General features: G+C 45.4%; 2 protein-coding genes across 2 annotated transcripts; one reads left to right on the top strand and one right to left on the bottom strand.

Moving 5' to 3' along the window:
- Positions 1–3737: 3737 nt before the first annotated feature.
- Positions 3738–9904, top strand: LOC308374008 (BRD4-interacting chromatin-remodeling complex-associated protein-like; the record flags this gene model as incomplete). The annotated part of the gene is made up of 11 exons (XM_080849697.1): positions 3738–3781; positions 3876–3918; positions 4095–4160; positions 4462–5982; positions 6141–6333; positions 6866–6996; positions 7307–7368; positions 7478–7626; positions 8587–8681; positions 8782–8884; positions 9099–9904. The coding sequence occupies exons 1-11, from the start codon at positions 3741–3743 to the stop codon at positions 9902–9904; spliced, it is 3210 nt and encodes a 1069-aa protein (XP_080705823.1). The 5' UTR covers positions 3738–3740.
- A 2512-nt stretch (positions 9905–12416) lies between these two features.
- On the bottom strand, positions 12417–17987 carry exd2 (exonuclease 3'-5' domain containing 2). Its single transcript, XM_080850651.1, has 9 exons — positions 17932–17987; positions 16496–17247; positions 16136–16392; positions 15810–15936; positions 15334–15656; positions 15115–15221; positions 14711–14846; positions 14118–14501; positions 12417–13789 (listed from the first exon to the last, which is right to left on the bottom strand). Exons 2-9 carry the CDS (start codon positions 17003–17005, stop codon positions 13519–13521), a joined length of 2115 nt encoding a protein of 704 aa, XP_080706777.1. The 5' UTR covers positions 17006–17247; positions 17932–17987; the 3' UTR covers positions 12417–13518.
- Positions 17988–18968: the final 981 nt, after the last annotated feature.

Here is an 18968-nt window from a genome sequence, read left to right as displayed (position 1 = left end):
TACTAACTTTTATTAGTAGATTAACCTATCTGATTGCTTAGCCTACATAATGATAGAGGCTCATTTTGTGTGCATGAAATGCATTCTGAGTAAGTGTTCTTGTTCTGTATTGTCCCAACAAAACACTTTCACGCATTTCAAGCTTACAATTTGGTGAGTGTCCTGGCCAAATAGACCAATTAGAAGTGTAAGAGTGTAATTCTAAGCATATACTATGAAAAGTATATGTAATATGTAAGGCAGTATGAACAGCACCCACAGTACCTTTCTGTCAATTATCTTTAGTTCAGCTAAATACAGGGAGCGTCGGAGTTGTAACACAGGATGATCTACAGTAGTGCTCTTTTCTAAAACTAATCATGAGTCTGGTATTATACCAGGCAGTGCATCGGAATATTTGGGACATTGCATTAATTGGGCATAGGTTTAACGGTAATATTAGAGGTAGCTCAGACGTTGTCTTCTGTAGCGTATAGCCTGCAGCCGCGACAACCAATTCACAAGGCTCAGCGGAGACAAGTGGAATAGAACGCTCAAGATACGGTTAGTGGGACTAAGAACAATCCCATAATAACAGGATCTGAAGGGTCGCTTGTTTTCATTGGGCTCTGAAATGTATTAGCATAATGCAACAGTACTGGTGCGAGTTCAATAGCGTATGTAACGAGAGCGGGTGTTTTTGAAGCGCTTCTGTAGGATGGTCGCGAAGAAATCACGAAGAGCGCATCTGTTTCTCCTTCACAGCTGAAGGACGCCACGACTGCTGAGCCCCACATCTCCGCTCGCTTTATACCTTTGTGTTTTCACTCTTGTTTCTCACCCATCCCAGTCCACCCCCCTCACACACACCACAGCCCCCCTCTCCCTTAGCATCTGAAAAGGCTACTGAGTGAGAATCGATGGCGCAGAGGCCCGCCTGACAGGACAATAAACCACAAAGAAGCGGTGAGTTTTCCCTTTAAAGTTCTATTGCGAAATTGTTTCGGGGATGGGAGAGCGGGGATGGCAGTGACAGCTGGCGTGGGGGGGGGGGGCGCAATATTGATACGGTATTTATAAAGCAACCTCTTTGTTGCTATGAAGCTGCACTACGCTTCAGCTACCCACTGGTATCCCTTCTTGAAAGAAATCAAGTAACAGCAGCAGCTCATTATCCAATGAAGCTGTGAGGTTATAGGACGGGGAAATCGGTGCCTTAGATTCATCGTTTCTTGAGATGTAGCGCAGGCCTACTTCAATTACAAGATGGCAATAATTTGTAGGATATCTGTTTTTGAAATTCACTCGTTTTCTGTGGTAACCTTCGGTTGATTATTCAGTGTGATGCCGCATATATTAGGCTATTTGGGGGTCTTACATTGAGGTTGTTGTTGCGTGTGGTAAACAAAATAGGCTATATGTCAGAGCGGTATCCTGCGCGGAGCTCTATCTGTCTCAAAGGACCCTCCTACAAACTAAGACGGAGACATGAACAGCAATTAGTCTAAGTCTAAATACCCGTTCATTACAGCGGCGAGAGGGTCGCTATTCCTCTGTCCTTTCTCCTCAGGCAAGACGATTAGGCTACAAGTCTAGTCGGCCACATGCTGTATCACACCCTCCCAAATGAACGCGGGATGAACTCGCGGAGGCTCGCGACAGCGGCCCGAAAATACACATATTCCATCCACAAGACAGGCATCTCGGTTACCCCTACCAACCACACTCCCCGTCACTCGTGGTGCGCTGTAGTGATGTTGCTGGATCTTCCGAGAATGCCATTAGGAAAGGGGATGACAGTCCCATTTACATGGAGGTTGTTTAGACGGTTATTTTTGTCACCTTGCCCGACTCCATTTACACATCCTTTCGGTCACAATCCTAACAAAGATTCCATTAGCTATTCTGTTGGGTCTCTGCAATACAATTAATTTTGGGGACAGCAGGATCTGTCATCTGTTAAACCCTGTCATAGTCCAAAGTCAGTGTGCCTGTATTAATGGTTCATCTTGTATCAAAAGTCCACAGATTTGGTATCCCCTCTACTTAAAAAAAATGTCAGCTCAAAGTGACCTGTCATGATGGTGTGCCTCCAATGTGCTTCGTTCAGGCAAAGCCAAGAACCTACTCACACAATTGTAGTTGCAAAGTAGGAAGCATGTGTTTTGTGAAATTGAGTTAAATTATGATTACAAAATACTAATTCATTTGAAATGTTTTGAGTCTCTCAGTCAGTCCTATATGGGAGATTCCACGCTTCTCACAGAACAGAGGTTAAGAACTATACTTGTTCACTACATAATTGATTTCACAAACAGTGAAGGTGCCCTGTGGTGTCAAACTTTTTACATGTTATCAGTATTTCAGGTCTGCTCCTGTACAATTTCCAGGTATAAATATATCCTATGGTATTGAAACCCCTATATCAGGGGTACTCAATTAGAAACCCAAAAGGTCCACTCGCCAAATTTCCATTCAGTCCAGGGTCCGGAACAGTGACGGTCAAAATCCAAAATCATAACTCCAACAAAAACGTTCGAACTATGCACAAAAGGTGATGTTGTCTGGCCTTATTTGTGTGAAAGGTGACACTTTTTGTGGTTTAAACTTGGGCATAAAAGGTGTGAAGGCCAGGCGGATGCACTGATGTAAGTGTTCATTGGTTAGTGTGTTCCTGTATTTGTTTTTCACCATATTTATGGTTGAAAAGGCAGACTCACAACAGTATGTTGAGGTATGCACGCTCTTGTTGTGTGGCGGATATAACTATTAAACTGCATGTTGCTTGGAATGATTTGCTGATGGTTTATTTTTCTGCCCCTACCTCAGAGTTCTGCAGGTACTTCTGTTCGAAGTGTGCATGCTTTGTTTCATAGTGATGTTTCACGTTACCACTTTTGACAAGGGCAACTGTCTCGTTGCAGATTAAACACATCAGTTTTGTGCTCCCCACAAGCAGCACAAATGCATACTTGTCAGTCCACTCTGTCTTAAATTCGCAAATTTATATAAAGAATATATAGCGCGAAATCATGCACCAATGAAAACTCGCTTGGATCATGGTGAAATTAGAATGTTGATTTTGGCTTCGGTCCAAATTTGATTGCAGAGGGAGGATTGCTTCTGGGTCCGGATCCGGACCGCGGTCCGCCTATTGAGTACCCCTGCCCTAGATAGTCATATAAGATTGGGCTTTGTTTGAGGATCTTTAAGTACTAGACCACCACTTGCAATAACATTCATCAATCTTTGCCAACTTACAACACAGTGTCTCATACTGATTTAGATATCCACATTGGTTCAACAGAAAAACACCATGTGGTAAATGATGAGGTAACAAGATATCCTATGTTTTTATGTAGGCCTTAAACCAACGCACTGGAAACCTGTGGGACGTGATGCCCTGGCAGAGGGAGGATCTGCCTTCCGGCTTGGCCTTGCTGGCCTGGTGCCAGATCCCAGCCAGTTCCTGAAACCTGGACTACACTTCCCATGAGGCCCCCACAAGAACTCCACCTGTCTGCTCCGCATGAGCCCTTCAATATATGAGGTGGAAATAGATATTTGATCTACAATTAAAATGTACTCTGTTGATTTCTAACTGCATGAATAATATCAAGCAGTTTATTAGTAGAACACAAAAGAAGAATGAGGCAATGAGGAACTATAATAAACTGTCGTGAGCAATAACAGCATAGATGGTATGAATTATTGACCTGTGCTGTGTTGATCTCCCTTTCCACTGCTTTCCATCAGTTGACATGGAGGATGAAGATGGCACTTGTTTATTTGATGCATTATGGTAAGTGAAATGAAGTAATATTGTTTTCCTTTCTACTTGACCTCATACCTGTTTTGTATATGTATCATGACCACACATTTCTTGTCTTGCACAGTGATCCCCAAGCCCTAAATGACTTCCTCCATGGAACCAGTGAGGTTTGTATTTTGATCTATCCATCAGTGCACTTTACTTTGTGGGATAATTCTTGTGGTGCCTTTCGGATCTCTTCAGAATGAGGGGTGTAGTGGAGCAGATTTTGGGATGTGTATGTGATCAGACCCTCATTTCCTTGCTCTCCCTAAACTCCATCTCTCGTCTTCTGGGCCAGCAGCTGCAGAATGAAGACCTGCTCATTAGCTCTGCCTCCGGGGAACCCCCCCTCTTCACAGATGCCCCGGTGAGTCAGTGGCTCCGTCTCCTAGGACGCTAACTCAGCCTCAGTCTGCTCTCCATGGCAACACTTTCCCACCTCTTACACCTGTAACACCTGTGTGCTATTCAATTTGGCATCTGTGCACTAAAGCGCAGGTGAGTTAGTATCGTTTTGTTAAGAAGGACAGTAGTCGCGGGTTTCTTTAAAAGACGGTTACCCCCACGTAGGGGGAACAGGGCCTTCTCTTTTTCCTGTTCCCCCTCTCATCCACACCTATGTACACCTGGTCTCATTGTCTCATATGCTTACCGCTGTTCTCTTCCAGAGCCCTGCTTCACTGTTGGCAGATGACCCAAACTGTCAGGAGGCACCAGCCGCAGGATGTGTGGACCTGTCTTTTCTGGAGGAGGCCCTACTGGAGTCTCCAGAGGCCGGAGCTGAAGCAGGGCAGGAGGAGACCCAGGGAGGGTTGCTGGGGCCAGGATGTGAGGAGGAGGACCAGGAGGAGGAAGGAACCGCCTGTGATATCCTGCAGCAGAGCCTTCAGGAAGCTGACATCACTGAGCAGACTCTGGCTCTTGAGGCAGGACTTGCACAACCGACAGACACCACGCTGTCTCTCTACCAGCCCGGTGCCCTGCTGCCGCCCCCCCCAGCTCCATACCTCTCCAAACCCCTGACCATTTCAACTGCCAGCTCTGCCTTGCCAAGGGATACTCAGGCAGTTGTTGAACCACCTCAACCATCCTTACTGGCAGTGGGCCCAGGATGCCCTTCTCTTAAGCCTGCTGAACCACAGTTTATGGGACTGTTACCAGGGCATGTGTTCCCAGCACCATCCCCAGAAACCAATTTCTCCCTTAGCCCAGCACAGGGCTCCAGTATGCTCATCCAGAAGACTGTACCTGTCACAGGACGCCCAATGCTGGCTCCAACTGTGAGAGGCACTGCAAGCACAGCAGCGACAGTAGCGGCCCCTGGGTACCTGCTACAGAGAGGCCCCCTGCACATCCAGCCCAAGCTGCCTGTCAGCATACAGCCTCGTCTGGTTCAGATAAGCCCCAAGCCCACCACTGGCCTCACTTTTGTTCCTGGGACCACATCCTCCAACATCTTGGTCACATCCCCTCCTGTAGGACCAAAGCAAGCGCCTCAGCCCCAGCCCACCGCCAGCCTTCCTAAGACAGTCAGCCTTCAGCTCCTCAACCAGGCTGGCTCCATTGTCATCCAGCCACATGGACTCTTCCAGGGACAAAACCAGTTCCTTCTTCCTGGTCAGACACCTATGACTATAGCCCAGCCAGCTGGTACAACTCAACAGTTTCTCACCCAGCCCAGCCCCCTAAGGCACCCTTCTGTGCAGGGTGGTCCTCCGACAGCAGGACCCCTGGTTGATGGCTCCCAGATCCTAACAGTCCCCCAGAGACAGTTGAACTTCAGCCCTGTGTTCACCACTCAAACTGGCCAGCTCGCACTCAGACAGGGAACCCTCCTCTCAGGGCCCCTGCAAGTGCAGTCAGCGCCCCCTGCTGTTTTCCAGGTGCCTGCACAGCTGGCAGGGGCGTATGCTCCACAGGGTCAGGGCCAGCAAGGTCCTGCAGTAGTCCACAACCCAGCTCTAGGTAACCACATCACTCTGATCAACAGTTCGGCCATGCTTGCCCCAGATATGACATCCATCTCCATAGTGAATGGCCCCTCAGTCGTGCAGGGGCTTCCATTCGCCCCAGCAGCTCATCGAGAGTCAGCTCAGCCGCTGAGACTGCCTCAAGCCTCTGTTCTGCTTCTGCCAGAGAGACAAATCCCGGAAGAAAGGCTTTCAGAGGAACCACTCCAACTTGCAATGGTCAGTTTCATAATTTAGGAGGTATTCTCCAAATGTGGCATTTTTTGGAAATATATATTGTGTGTTATATATTGTATGTAAATGTAAGTTTGCATATGTAAACTAGAGAAGCTCAGATGTTGCATAAAATCCAGTTATTTACCATTTACCATTTACAGAGTGGACAGTCTGCTCCTCCTGCACCAGTACAGTCCTCATCCACAGCAGCCACCATGCAGCCCAGCATCACTCCATCTGTGGTCACTTTACTGCAGTCCATGCCTGACACTCCACAGGCCCTCGAATTGTCTGCATCTCTACTGACCTGCAACCTGATCCACCAGTCTGAAATCCGGCATGAAAGAGAAGGCAGTCCGAGTCCTGTTAATCAGATCTTTTTTCAACATTTGCAACAGGTAAACTGCTATTTATTTTAAATATCACAATAATAAATCATAAAATATTGAATTCATTCAGATTCAGAATGTTATTTTAAAATGTTCCATTAATATATGTCTGTTTATTTCACTTCCCAGCAAACACTTAAGCCTATGGTCCCTTCAATTGACACCCTGGATGCCTCTTTGCCTCTGCAAGTCACCACTTACACCTCTCCTCAACCCAACAAGGTAGAGGGGCTTCCTGCAACACCGCCCCCTCCTGCTCTACCACTGCAAGTAGAGCCCCTCCCTGTGACCCCAGAACCCACAACAATGACTGCCCCAGTGCACTGTAGGTCTTCACCCGGCAACATGTTGTCTTCACCCCAGAGGGTTCAGGCTTCTTTGGATGCTGTCATATCAGAATTCTCCATGTCCCTTAATGAGCATTCCACAGACTCCCTCTGTGGAGTTGCTGAGAGGATTAGCCCACAAGTCCCTGTTGTGAGTGTGTTGTGCAACAGCCTATCACCGCTGCCAGTCAGTGGGACAGAAGCGCCGATGCAGCAGCTCGTCTCCCCTCAAGTGCCTGAAGGCCTTCAGCCAGAGGCTCCGCTGGCCAAAGCATCAGCTCAGCAGCAGGTTCTGCACAGCAGTGAGTGTCTTCAGGTCATGTTCAAAATGAAACAAAAAACTGTGAAACCTGACATAGCTAACTACTTTGAATTTCCCTTGTGTTTGTTCTCAGCAGAATCGGTAGTCCACCCATTAGCCAATAGCATTGAAGTGTTTTGCCCCAGACCCCAAAGCCTTCAGGTCTTAGAGATTCAAGCCCACAGCCTATGTGCCCCGGCATCTCAATCTGAAACACCACAAGAGTCAAAGACACAGGTATGAGGCAGAACTTACTGAGGCAATATATGTAGTGTTGTGTGTTCTGAACTAACTCCTCTTCTCTCCCACAGATGGCTGTTCTTCAATCATTTGAGACAGAAGAGCCACTCTCACAGACAATGCGCAGACACAGGTATGAACAAGGAGGCCATTCATGTAAAGCGTTTGGGTTTATCATGGATGTGCTACAATATTCCCGCCATAAAGGACGCAGGTAATGTGTGTATGTGCTTTTTCTTCAGGATTCAACTGCAACTGTGTTCAGACCACAAAGCAGTTCTGAGTCCACAGTCCCAGGGTCCTTTTGTGACATTAGAGGATGCGGTGAGACACCTACTGCCATACCATACATGTGCAGGGAGGGTGCCCAGCCAAAGAGACTTCTCCTCAGGTAAGGCAGAGTCCAAGCGTAAGCTTCAGGAAATGTATCCAGAAGTTGGTTCGTTTCACTTAAAAAAAAAAGAATATGTACAGCAGTCAAAAAACAGTGAGCATGAGAGAGTGAGTTTAAGGTGCTGTAGTTGATGTTAGGTGTCTTTGGTTAGCACCTTTGGTTGCTAATCCATTTTAAAGGTAGTGTTACAGTGTGTGATATTATGTCCTCCGTTAGTACATTTTTCACTTCTTAATGTTGTGCATTTCGTTGAAAAAGCTCATTGTGCCTAACTTTACTTTAGTTTTTTTAAAAGCACACACTTACAACTTTAGATTATACCAAAACATTAAAACACACAGTTAATCACCTTTTAAATAGAACAAAAAGCCTGCCATTTAAGTATCCGTAAAGGTATTTTTAAAAGGAGCTAAATATTATTATCTAGGGCAGACCCGGTGATTCTGACCGGCCCGCGAAAGATTACATGATAATTAGAAAATACTTTTTTTCTTGCACAGTTCTGAAAACATTAAACATTTAATATAGACATATAAAGTCAAAAAGGCAACAGACTTGGGACACTTTTCTTTACACAGTTACACAGTTCAGTGGCTTGTTGTCTTGTTTATTTTGGCTACAAAGATTATGTGATGTCTTTAAAAAGCTCAGAAAATCCTTGTTTCAATAGTATATGAAACTCAAAATGCCCTTTGTTATTAATGTGACTGAAAATGAGTCAAATGTTTCACATTTTGTTTATATTTTCAAATAATAACATACACTTACCAGCGGTCAAAACAATGCCATTTACTGCTTTTTATATAGAAATAAAATGTATATTATGCATAATTGAGTTCGGCATTTTGGCCCGGCCCTCCAAAATATTTTCAGTTGCTCAGTTGGCCCCCTGGGATAAATAATTGCCCACCCCTGATCTAGGGTATAAGATGTAACCTTTGTGTTTTGTGTTGGCAGTTGATGAACAGTTTGAAGCTGCATCAGTATTTCTCTTCAATCGCACCAAGGACATGCAGAACAAATACAGACAGCTGTTACTGGCCGAAGCTCAGGTAAGCATGGCATACTTTCCCCTCCCTTTTTTAAGACCCCCCCCCCCCAACAAATAGTTGATTCATCATTGTTTCCATTTGTTGACACGGGTCCTTACAGCAAGAAAGCCCATCAGCAGAGATGGTGATGCTTGAGAGGCTGTTCCTGCAATCAGAGAGGTTCGCACTGGGAGAAGAGAGGCGCAAAGCACGCAGAGATCCAGGTGACTCACTAAACAGCTTACTTCAGCCTTCAGTCTCCTTTGTGCTTTCATTGAATGATTACATAATAATTCATTTATTGGTTCTTTTTTTCAAGGATGGCCTCTAATTTTTTAAGAGAGTCCGAGTCCAATTCTATTCCATTAAATTAGAGTTGTTTGTCTTTGTTTTGAGGTTGACTAAGTCTACAAAATCTTTTTCTTTCCCATGGCCCAGAATCTTTCCTCATGTCCCTGAAAAAGAGCTCTCCTCATCACATGGCCTCCTCTACTCCGGTGTGCCGTGGGGCATTGGTCAGTCCCTCATCCCCTCCGGCGTGGGCTCTTCAGTCAGACCGGCCTCCGGGCCTGAAGACATACCAGTCCAGCAGCCGGGGGACGCTACGGCTCACCATCAAACATGAGTCAGGCTTACGAAAAGTGGTACACAATTCTGCCTGTGAGCCCAGAAATCCTGCCCCCTCTGGACACAAGAGGCACTACAGCAGGCAGCTGGTCAATGGAGGAAACAAACCCAGAGAGGAAGGTTCTGTTGGACACCCAAGGACCTTCGTCAGTGGAGCCGAGCCACAGGAGAGCTCAAATGGACTCCAGTCCTCTCTCTCGACCCAGGAGGTCCTGTCAGGGCCTCCACACTCAAACAGTGCCTCGTTGGTATGGACAGCACTAAAGCACCAACCAGAGGAGCCCCCCCCAAAAAAGCATGTCCATCTCAATCCTCTTGACTCCAGTGTGACTCCACCACACCCAGAGCCACGTGGATCAGAACACAAACTGAACCGGCTGAAGTCTCCACCAGCAGAGAGCCTCGGTCCTGCCCCTGCTCCTCTGCCTCCTTCTCTCCATGTCCCATCTCTGCAGGAAGACAGCGCATTGAGTGAGCATCTGCAGAGTGCCATCGACAGCATCTTGGAACTGCAGAGGCTACAGGGGTCTAGCCTGGGGCAGGCCAGCCTGGGAGCGGTGCGAATCCCCCAGGGGCCTGGCCTAGAACACCCCTTTGGCAGTATGCTACAGGGCTGACTCTGAAAGGAGCCCCAAAGTCCCTCAGAGAAGTGTCATGTAGGGTCATGCTTCCTTTGAATATTCCATGTGGCTGTTCTGTATGAAGCATAATGTAAGACTTTCCAAATCAGCACTTCCACTGTTTTGTGAGCTCGGCTCAAGTGCCCCTCCCAAGGACAGTGAGAGCCAGCATGAGTATGGCCCAGCCGTACATGCCTGTCCCATGGCTATGCTTTCTTTCATTTCATCAATCTTTCAAAAGATTCTGAACAAGATAAACTACTGTTTCAAAAATGGTAGCTAAAATTTGTTTTGGTCATGGTTTTAAAAAGAGCAAAGCTTTATACCAGTATATTTGCAAGTAGCTGTTATAGGAGAAATAGACTGATATTTGTTCGATAGATTTGATTTAAAGACTTACTGCAGTAAATTATGTACTTTTATTTCTTAAGTGTTAAGTAAGAAAAGCAATGTGCATTTTGAGACATTTGTGCCAACCGTGAAAAAGCCTAGCTCTGTCTTGAATGACAGCCTAATTTGCATTTGCAGAGTGCCTGTGTGTTGCCATTTCCATGTGCTTTCTTATGTGTGTGTGTGTGTGTGTGTGTGTGTTTGTGTGTGTGTGTGTGCACAAGGGTGTTCATGTGTTCCTGTCTGTGGTAATGATGGTGGTGTGGGGCGTGGAAACACACGCAAGAGACATGCAAACGCTTGTCAACCGCTTGACCACCGACAGTATACAGAATCAGCAAGCTGGAGTCCTGCTACCCCTTCAGCCTTTTCCTCGCCCCAAAGACGTCATGTGACCGGCTCCTGTTTGGAAACTACCAGCACACGTCCGTTCTTGTGTCCGATCCTGCCGTCAAAGAACCACATTTTGTGTAACTTTGTTCCAAAACAGAGAATGACAAAGTCCCTGAAGAGCAAGATGAACAAAAACCTGAAACAGTGAACAAATCTTTTGGCACCATTAAGTAATGGTGCTTGGTAAGGTTCTCTCCCATTCCATTTGAAGAGATTCTTGGAAACAAAAGCAATAATGGCAAGATAGACTCTGAGGTGTGATTGCATTAGTGCTGCAGTCATGGATCTCAGGCCTCTTCTGCTAACGATCCCCTCTCTCAATCCCATTACACATCTAGCTATGGTTTAGATTTGACTGTTTTTAATTCCATTTCATCCACTAGCATTCAACCAAAAATCTGAAAGTTCCAGCATCTTCCATGGGTTTCTCCCTATAGGGATGTTCGTGTTCTTAATAATTTAAGTATTATTTTGAATATCGTGATAGTGGTTTTGATGACAAGGCATTGATACATTGTAGTGAATGAGAGGCTCTTCCATTTTGATAGTAAAACATCATACTCATTTAGCTATTAATTATATGGCAAATGATTTCTATCACTTCACATATTTGATAAGCAAAAAGGATATTGGGATGTTGCAGTTCAACAGGTAGTTACTTCAGTATTGCTTCCCATTTCAACAAGGCAGCACTGAACATGTTAAACAATTGGATAATGGGTAGATTGTTTTTTTATGTTGAATACTTTCACTGTTACTGTGACCAAAGAGGCTTATGCTTTGCTTTTAAAAGAACTGCCAACTTTTAAAGCAAACTAATTTATGTGAAGGGGTGACATTTTGCCATGTCCAAATATTCTGTGGAAAAATCACATTTTAGGCTTATTTATCAAACTCATTTAGGTTAATATCGAACACGTTGAGACAGTTCAGATAGTGGGGTAAATGATCAAACCAACAACCCATATCAACTGGACTGTTTTTTTCTTTCCAATACCACACTCACTACGAGAAGTGAGCGTTCTCATTTTCAAACCTGCAAAGGAATGACTTCCCATGAAGCTTTCAGACGCCAGAGCATTTACGAATGTGACAAGGTGTTAGCAAATTAGCATGAAAGCATTTCTGCTGCATGTTGAGCCACATTGTGTTTAGTATTTATTTTATTATTCTATTTATTTTTATAATTTAACTGAACAGGGTGGCAAGGGTTTGATTTAATCAAAATTGACTCATAGATTGTTCTAATGCCAAAATCAAGAGGCCTTAATTCAGCAGAACCCGATTGTAAACGAAACTGTCATTACTGACAAAAAACATCCCAAGTCATGGAGGTTACTGACCTAGGATATGTAAAGAGAAAAACCTTTTGTACACATTTTTACAGACTATTTATTAAACTGTGATTTTGTATATAATGACCATAAATATTGAGTGTGTGTGTTTTTTTTCCTACATCAAAATTATGCTCACAGCCTGAAAAATAAGTGTTTGAGATGATTTTTAAAAAAAATGGCAGAATAGCTTGTGTGTAACCTTCACACAATGTTAGATGAAATCCTTTGGAACCATACACGCACAACAACTGCTTTAGCAAGTTGCCCTGAACACTCAGACCCCCCTCTCCAAAACCACCAATTCTGTTTTTGCGAAGTTTACAAATGTGATTTATTTCATATTTTCATGTGCAACACAGCTTAAGAAACAGCTCAGCTTTTTAGGGGGTTACATCTGGATGAATGTAAATAAAAGCAAAAGCTACAGGCTCCTTAAGATGACCAAGAGGTGATCAGAGCACTGAAGAACACCATAGCCCCTCAGGACAGCTCTGACACCATCTCTAGTCTCAGCTCTCTCTTTCACACACACACACACACACACACACACACACACACACTCTCACACTCACACACACACGTTGGCACCACTTCCAAAAGTTCAAAATTCTAGGAGGGGATGGGGGCAATATCAATATTGCTGCAGTAGTATTATGCTGGCCCCATTCAAAGGTCTCGCTTCACCCTGTGCTCAAGCAAGGGGAATAATCACACGTAAGCGTGTTAAGAGGTGTCCTTGCTTGAGATGGGATGTGCATGGGACCATAGCAGCCAGGTCAAAAAGTTTTAACTCATGACCTTAAGCAATCCCCTTAGAGAGTGGACACATTCATGTCCAGAAAATAGCTCTACAAAATCAGACTCAATGCAAAAAATAGCTTTCATAAATTGATGAGGTCATTTTGCACCTCATTTCCACATCAGCTTCAGAGAAAAAATTACTAAAATTTGATTCTATGGAGCTGTAGTGCAGATCTCGTGCAATTAATGTTTTTTTTTTAAGGTATTTAAATGTTTAGGGCCATAAGCCTGCAGGTGTTTAATAATTTAAGTTAAATAATATATTTAAGAGCAGGCTTATGGCTTTTTAAAATAAGTTACTTGACTTACAATGACCGGTGGATGTTTTTCCATATATAGTACAAAAGAAGCCACATGTTCAATCACCTTGTCCCTCTCCCTTGCTGAGCCACACCAAGTGTTCCCTTTCAGCCCAGTGACTTCTGATCCTTCTGATTCACATCCAGGCTCCAGTCACAATGAGGTCCATTAGTACACTCAGGGGTGTCACTTTGTAGTGTCAGAGTTCATCTATCTCTCTCTCTCTCTTTCTCTTGTGCGTTCGGTCAGGTGCTCACACAAGCAGCACCAGTGAGGATCAGGGAGGAATCCTCCCCACCACCCCCTCCAATGGACTAACGCTAGAGGAAGAGGAGACAAAACGAGAGGAGACAAGGACAGGAGGGGATGCCTCACACACCGGCCTGGTGGTCACAGTGCCTCCGGTGGCGTGGAGGGGGAGGTGGGCTGTGGCGAGCAGGGCGTGGCGCTCAGCTCGATCACCAGGTCCTCGCCGTACTTGCGCAGGTACTTGTCGTGGTTGTGGCTGATGGACCAGAGCGGCGGCAGGAAGCGGGGCTTGGTGCTGGACAGGAAGTGCTGACGCCAGAGGCGCTCCAGCTCCATCAGGCCCCGTAGACCGGTCTTGGCATACATGCCCACCACCTTCAGGCCATGGGGCACGTACGCCTCGTTAAATATCCTGCACAGAGGAGAGGAGACAACATCAGCACAGATACAAACATGGAGTTGCGTTCAGTCACACAACTCATTCACTTTACAATGGACCACTCAGTTGTTTAACACTGATATCAACTGGTCCATCATGCTCCAAAGCCATATAAATACACCACTCCAGTCCACACTACAAGTAGGGAATGGACCATGGCAAACAAGTCATTTAATTACACGGCATCATGGATTTGTGTGTCTATTCTGATCAGGCATTTCAAATGTATAATGAGGCTTTAAACAAAGTCTTTCTAATGTCACCATCTTGGTTCCCCTCTCCACACCACATTCATACACACCTGGTCTCTAGACCAGCTGCCTTCTGCAGCATGTCTTGCGTGACCTCCGTGACCTCTGTGACCTCCTCATCCTCCTGCTGCATGTAGGAGCCGATGAGGTTGAGCAGCTCGTCGCGCCGCGCCTGTGGTAGGCCATCACGGGCCGTGAGTAGGGCCCTGGCAGCCGAGCGCACGCGCCGACGCTCCGAGTCCTCTAGGAGGCGCACGCCCTCTTCACAGCCCTGGGGGGCACCGTATTCCTGGGCCAGCTGCTGTTTGAGCTGCCCATCGTAGGTGCAGGAGGCGGCGTGGCAGGCCGTGCACAGCAGCAGGATGTCGTGGCAGTTGTGGTCCTTCATCTCAGCCGGGAAGTAACGGCGGTACTCATGTGGAACTATGTTCTTCCTGTGCACAGGAGGAACAACGAGAGGGTTACAACCAAAGACCATTAGTAAGACCGCTAGGAGCATAACCCATGGATGAGTTCGTCACTGGATGGATTGTGATTGACTTTACATAAATCAGTTAAACGATACCAAACAGTACCTGCAGATCAGTTCGTTAGGTTGAACTTTGCATGTGTGTAAGAGTGCGTCTGTCAGAGGATGGCACACCTGATGTAAGAGTCCGCTTTGCCACACACTACACAGAGGTTCTGTTTGGCTGTGAGGTAATAGTCCTGCTGAGAGTCGGGCCGTCCAGATGGCTCAAACAGTAGACGCACGATGAAGGGCTCCTCACTCTCCAGCTCTAAAAGAGGAGAATGGATCACACACAAACATGTAACATTCACTCAAAAAACAGCACAATTGACTATGACTGGGGCTGGGCATTTCCAACCTCTTAATGACCTAAATTAATTTATTGTAATAACTTGTCAGGTTGTTACTTTTTTTATGCTAAAAACAGCTATTCCTACATATTTCATAATAATATTTAGTATTTATATCCTTGAAAGGCTTTTTGTCCCAAATGCAATTATCGAAGGGTTTCAGTTTATAAAGACAATACCACATACCTCCAATGCCTTTTTCCAGGTACCACTTGGCCTTCTTCTTATCACATGTGCAGAGGGGCTGGCCATCAGGGGCATGGAGAAAGCAGTTGTCATACAGAGGAGACTTCCTGAAATGAGATTGAACTGATTTAGTTCAGTTTTTCTCAACATTCACTCAGTTTAAATCACACACAGAAGGTGGTCAATTAACAATACTTTAAGTTAAAAACACTTCCTCACCTAGCGGAATAGCCAACACCCAATGGTTTCCTCTTGTTCTTGCGGGGGTCAGGCACACGCTGGTCCCCAGGCTCAGGGCTGTCTACAAACAGCTTCTTGGGGCTTGGCTTCCTGCGTTCCCCTTCCTGGCCCTCCAGCATGTTGCGGCCCCGGAATGGCACATCCAGAAGCCCTTGGCATCTCGCGGCCAGCCGGGAGTAGGTGCTCCCCTCCTCAGAGGACAGGCTGGGGTCCGTGGAGCTCTTGACGGGGCCGTTGGGAGAGTCGAAAATGTGGAAGAAGATGGCCACAGATACTTGGGCATCTAACGCTGCATAGCTCACCTGTACAGGAGGGTTAGATGAAAGTCCTTCAAAAACAGCAACACCTCTGAAGTACAGATTGATGCAACATACTCCAGAGAGTGTGTCAGTTTGTAACACCATAGTTCTTAGTCCTATGCTATAGATCCAATTGGCATCTTTATCAAAGACTACCTGCTCTGGGCTCAGTTGGTCAGCCTCCCAGTCGCTGCAACGCAGCTCAAGGGATTTATCCAGGGTGATGTTGAGCAGGTCTGAGGCCAGTGACTTCAGGCTCAGGCCATTCGTTAGTGCTACATACCTGTCAAATCATTTAATCAATCAAAACAGTAAAAAAAAATATCCCCACCAAAATCCAATTCACAAGCAATTCAAATATGTTGTAGTAATCATAATAGCACCTTGTGTTTTGTGGATGTACACTGAATTTCTCCAAAAGAAATCTAATACAATGCAATAAAACAAAGGATCCATAGGTAGGTTAGGTCGTGCTAGATTACCTCCGTCTCAAAGCCAAGAAACGCAAGTCCACCGTGCAGCGCAGCACCAGGCCATGGTCATGTGCCAGGCGCTTGCCATCCTCAAAGCAGCCCACACCAACCTTCAGTACGTGGAGGTCACTCAGGACATCCACCAGGGTCGAAGGCAGGGGGCCCGGGGTGTCCCGGAAAAGCTGCAGCCGCACCAGAGCGCACTGGCCTGTGTAGGTGGCCATCTGCAGCAGTGAGACAGTGGAGGGTTTCCCCTTAACCGACACCTGAGAGGGGGATAAAGATGGTGGTGAGTGAGACTGGTCAGAGGTGGGAGGGGAAGGAGACATTGAATACATGCAAGAGAGTTCTTACAGGCATGCCCTTTACCCATTCACAGTCCAGCCCCAAGACGGGGTAGACCAGCAGGTCCTGCTGCAGCGAGGGCCAGAGGGTCTCCCACTCCTCAGCAGAGCTCACCACCACAGGCATCACACCCAGAAGAGATGTTGGACAGGGCAGCGATGCAGGAAGGGGTGAGGGCAGAGAAGGTGAAGGTGAGTCAAGCTGTGGGGTCCAAGGCACCACCTGGGGTGTCTCAGGTTCCACTGCATGACACTGCTGCTGCTGCTGCTGTTGTTGTTGTTGTTGTTGTTGTTGTTCTGGCTGCTCTTGCTGCTTCTTGCTGCTGTTGTTGTTGTTCTGTTTCTTTGACTGCTGCGGCAGCAGCTTCTCATCTTGTAGTAGTGGCTTTTGTGGTGTTGCCAAAGCAGGAGACGGAGATGGGCCCTGTGTCAGCCTCTTCCTCTGAGTGTGAAAGCTCCGCCACAGGAGCAAGCCTCCCAGACTGGCTCCAAGTACAGTGGCCATAGCAGCCATGAGGGAGTTCTGTCGGGACATTTTAACGTGGACGACGGGAGACCTTTTTTAAGGGGACTTCTCGTCAAATATTAACGCTACACAGAGGAACACGCTTCACTGTAGTGTGAAATGTCTTCTCTCAACGGGATAGGGTGTACGTGAAAGCACTGAAGTCCCTTTCAGATGTTTCCCCCCTTATACGGGTCACGGAAAGATAAGAGACATGTCTGCGCATATCCCGTGGACCAGTACCTCTTCTCTTGACTTTATTTCGCACACATCTGCAAGAGATCACCGAACACATGAAGGGCGCTTTTGTTTAACATCAGACGTAAGTACAGGTCCTACATTGAAAACACGTCGTGTTCCTTAGATTAAAAGATTAACCAACTATTTTACATGTATTGCGTAACTGTCATTGTTTACAAACGACTCATTCATCATGAGTCAGTGTTTACACACACTTACTTACTGCCTTGCCCTAAATCGTTAATAACAGGTCTATCCATAATATCTCATGCTGAAACGGAAGGCGATGCAACGTTAAATTCTTATCATAATACAATGTTACCAAGTTAGCCCAGGGAGCTAACTAGCATGTATAACTTTGTTACCCAACGTTAGCCGACTGCTGGCTACGGTGCAAAAGGATACATCTCATCTATTGAGTGTGAATGGGCTGTAATGCGAGGACTGTGTACAAAAGTGCATACGTAAAATGTATGTTAGCTTTAATGTAAGCTGTTAGTGTATGTGTATCAAACTAATTAGCTAGCCATGTTTACGTAAACGTTTCCATGCACCAGCTAAATACTGCAGCGCAACTTCTTCTCAAAACTAACGTTATGTTACCTTTCCCCGCAATTACTTCGTAGTCTTTTCAGACCACAAATCTGTATGACGGTTAATTAAAATGTCTTCTCGGAGCTATAATTAGAGCCCAGAAAGAGCACATACCTACATACCTCTGAACCGTGGTGCACCGTTCGATGTTTTACCTGCAGACCCATGCAGCTTCACCTATACAATTTTGTGGAAAGCCTTTCCGGTTAAAAACCTTTCACCCGTGAATGATCACAATAAAAGTCCCCCGAAATATTAACCATGTGAAGAAACAACCAGAATCAAAGATTGCCAGCCAAGCTATATGGTTTCCAAATGCCTTATCGACAATAGTCCGTAATGTTTAATTTTTCATAATGTGATAATATTTTATAGTTTTTAGTTAGCCTGAAACAGGGCCCTTACAGTAGTATAATTTGTAACGCTCTGCCTTTAATTATGTATTAATACATCCGGGTTAAAGCTTTTAATGTTTTGTGTCATGTTACCAGAAATTCCCTAAAATGTGAAAATATTAAATGCCAACTGGACGAGCTCAAACAATGTAACTAAATTAAAAGACATACACCTAATGAAGCATATGACACTTGTGCTGGTGGTTGGTGAAAAGCTCCTATATATTAAGAAATCCATATACAGCCGCGGAAAAAATTAAGAGACCACTTCAAAATTATCAGTTTCTCTGGTTTTACTATTTATTGGTATGTGTTAAAGTAAAATGTACATTTTTGTTTTATTCTATAACCTACTGGCAACATTCCTACCAAATTTCAAATAAAAATATTGTCATTTAGATCATTTATTTGCAGAAAAATGACAATTGGTCAAAATAGCAAAAAAGATGCAGTGTCTTCAGATCTCGAATAATGCAAAGAAAACAAGCTCATATTCATTTTTAAACTACACAATACTAATGCTTTAACTTAGGAAGAGTTCAGAAATCAATATTTGGTGGAATAACCTTGATTTAAAATCACAACTTTCATGTGTCTTGGCATGCTCTCCACCAGTCTTTCACATTGCCGTTGGGTGACTTTATGCTACTCCTGGCGCAAGAATTCATGCAGCTCGGCTTCTTTTCATGGCTTGTGACCATCCATCTTCCTCTTGATCACATTTCAGAGGTTTTTTATGGGATTCAGGTCTCGAAATTGGGCTG

Source organism: Sprattus sprattus (assembly GCF_963457725.1).
Source record: "Sprattus sprattus genome assembly, chromosome: 13".
Classification (NCBI taxonomy): Eukaryota; Metazoa; Chordata; class Actinopteri; order Clupeiformes; family Clupeidae; genus Sprattus; species Sprattus sprattus.
This window is presented reverse-complemented; position numbering and strand designations above follow the sequence as displayed.

Coding starts and splice junctions, on each gene's coding strand:
- exd2 (XM_080850651.1), bottom strand. CDS start 17,005: ATGTCCCGACAGAACTCCCTCATGGCTGCTATGGCCACTGTACTTGGA. Junction 15,937..16,135: donor TTCTTGGCTTTGAGACGGAG/GTAATCTAGCAC, acceptor ATGATTTGACAG/GTATGTAGCACTAACGAATG. Junction 15,657..15,809: donor ACCAACTGAGCCCAGAGCAG/GTAGTCTTTGAT, acceptor CCTCCTGTACAG/GTGAGCTATGCAGCGTTAGA.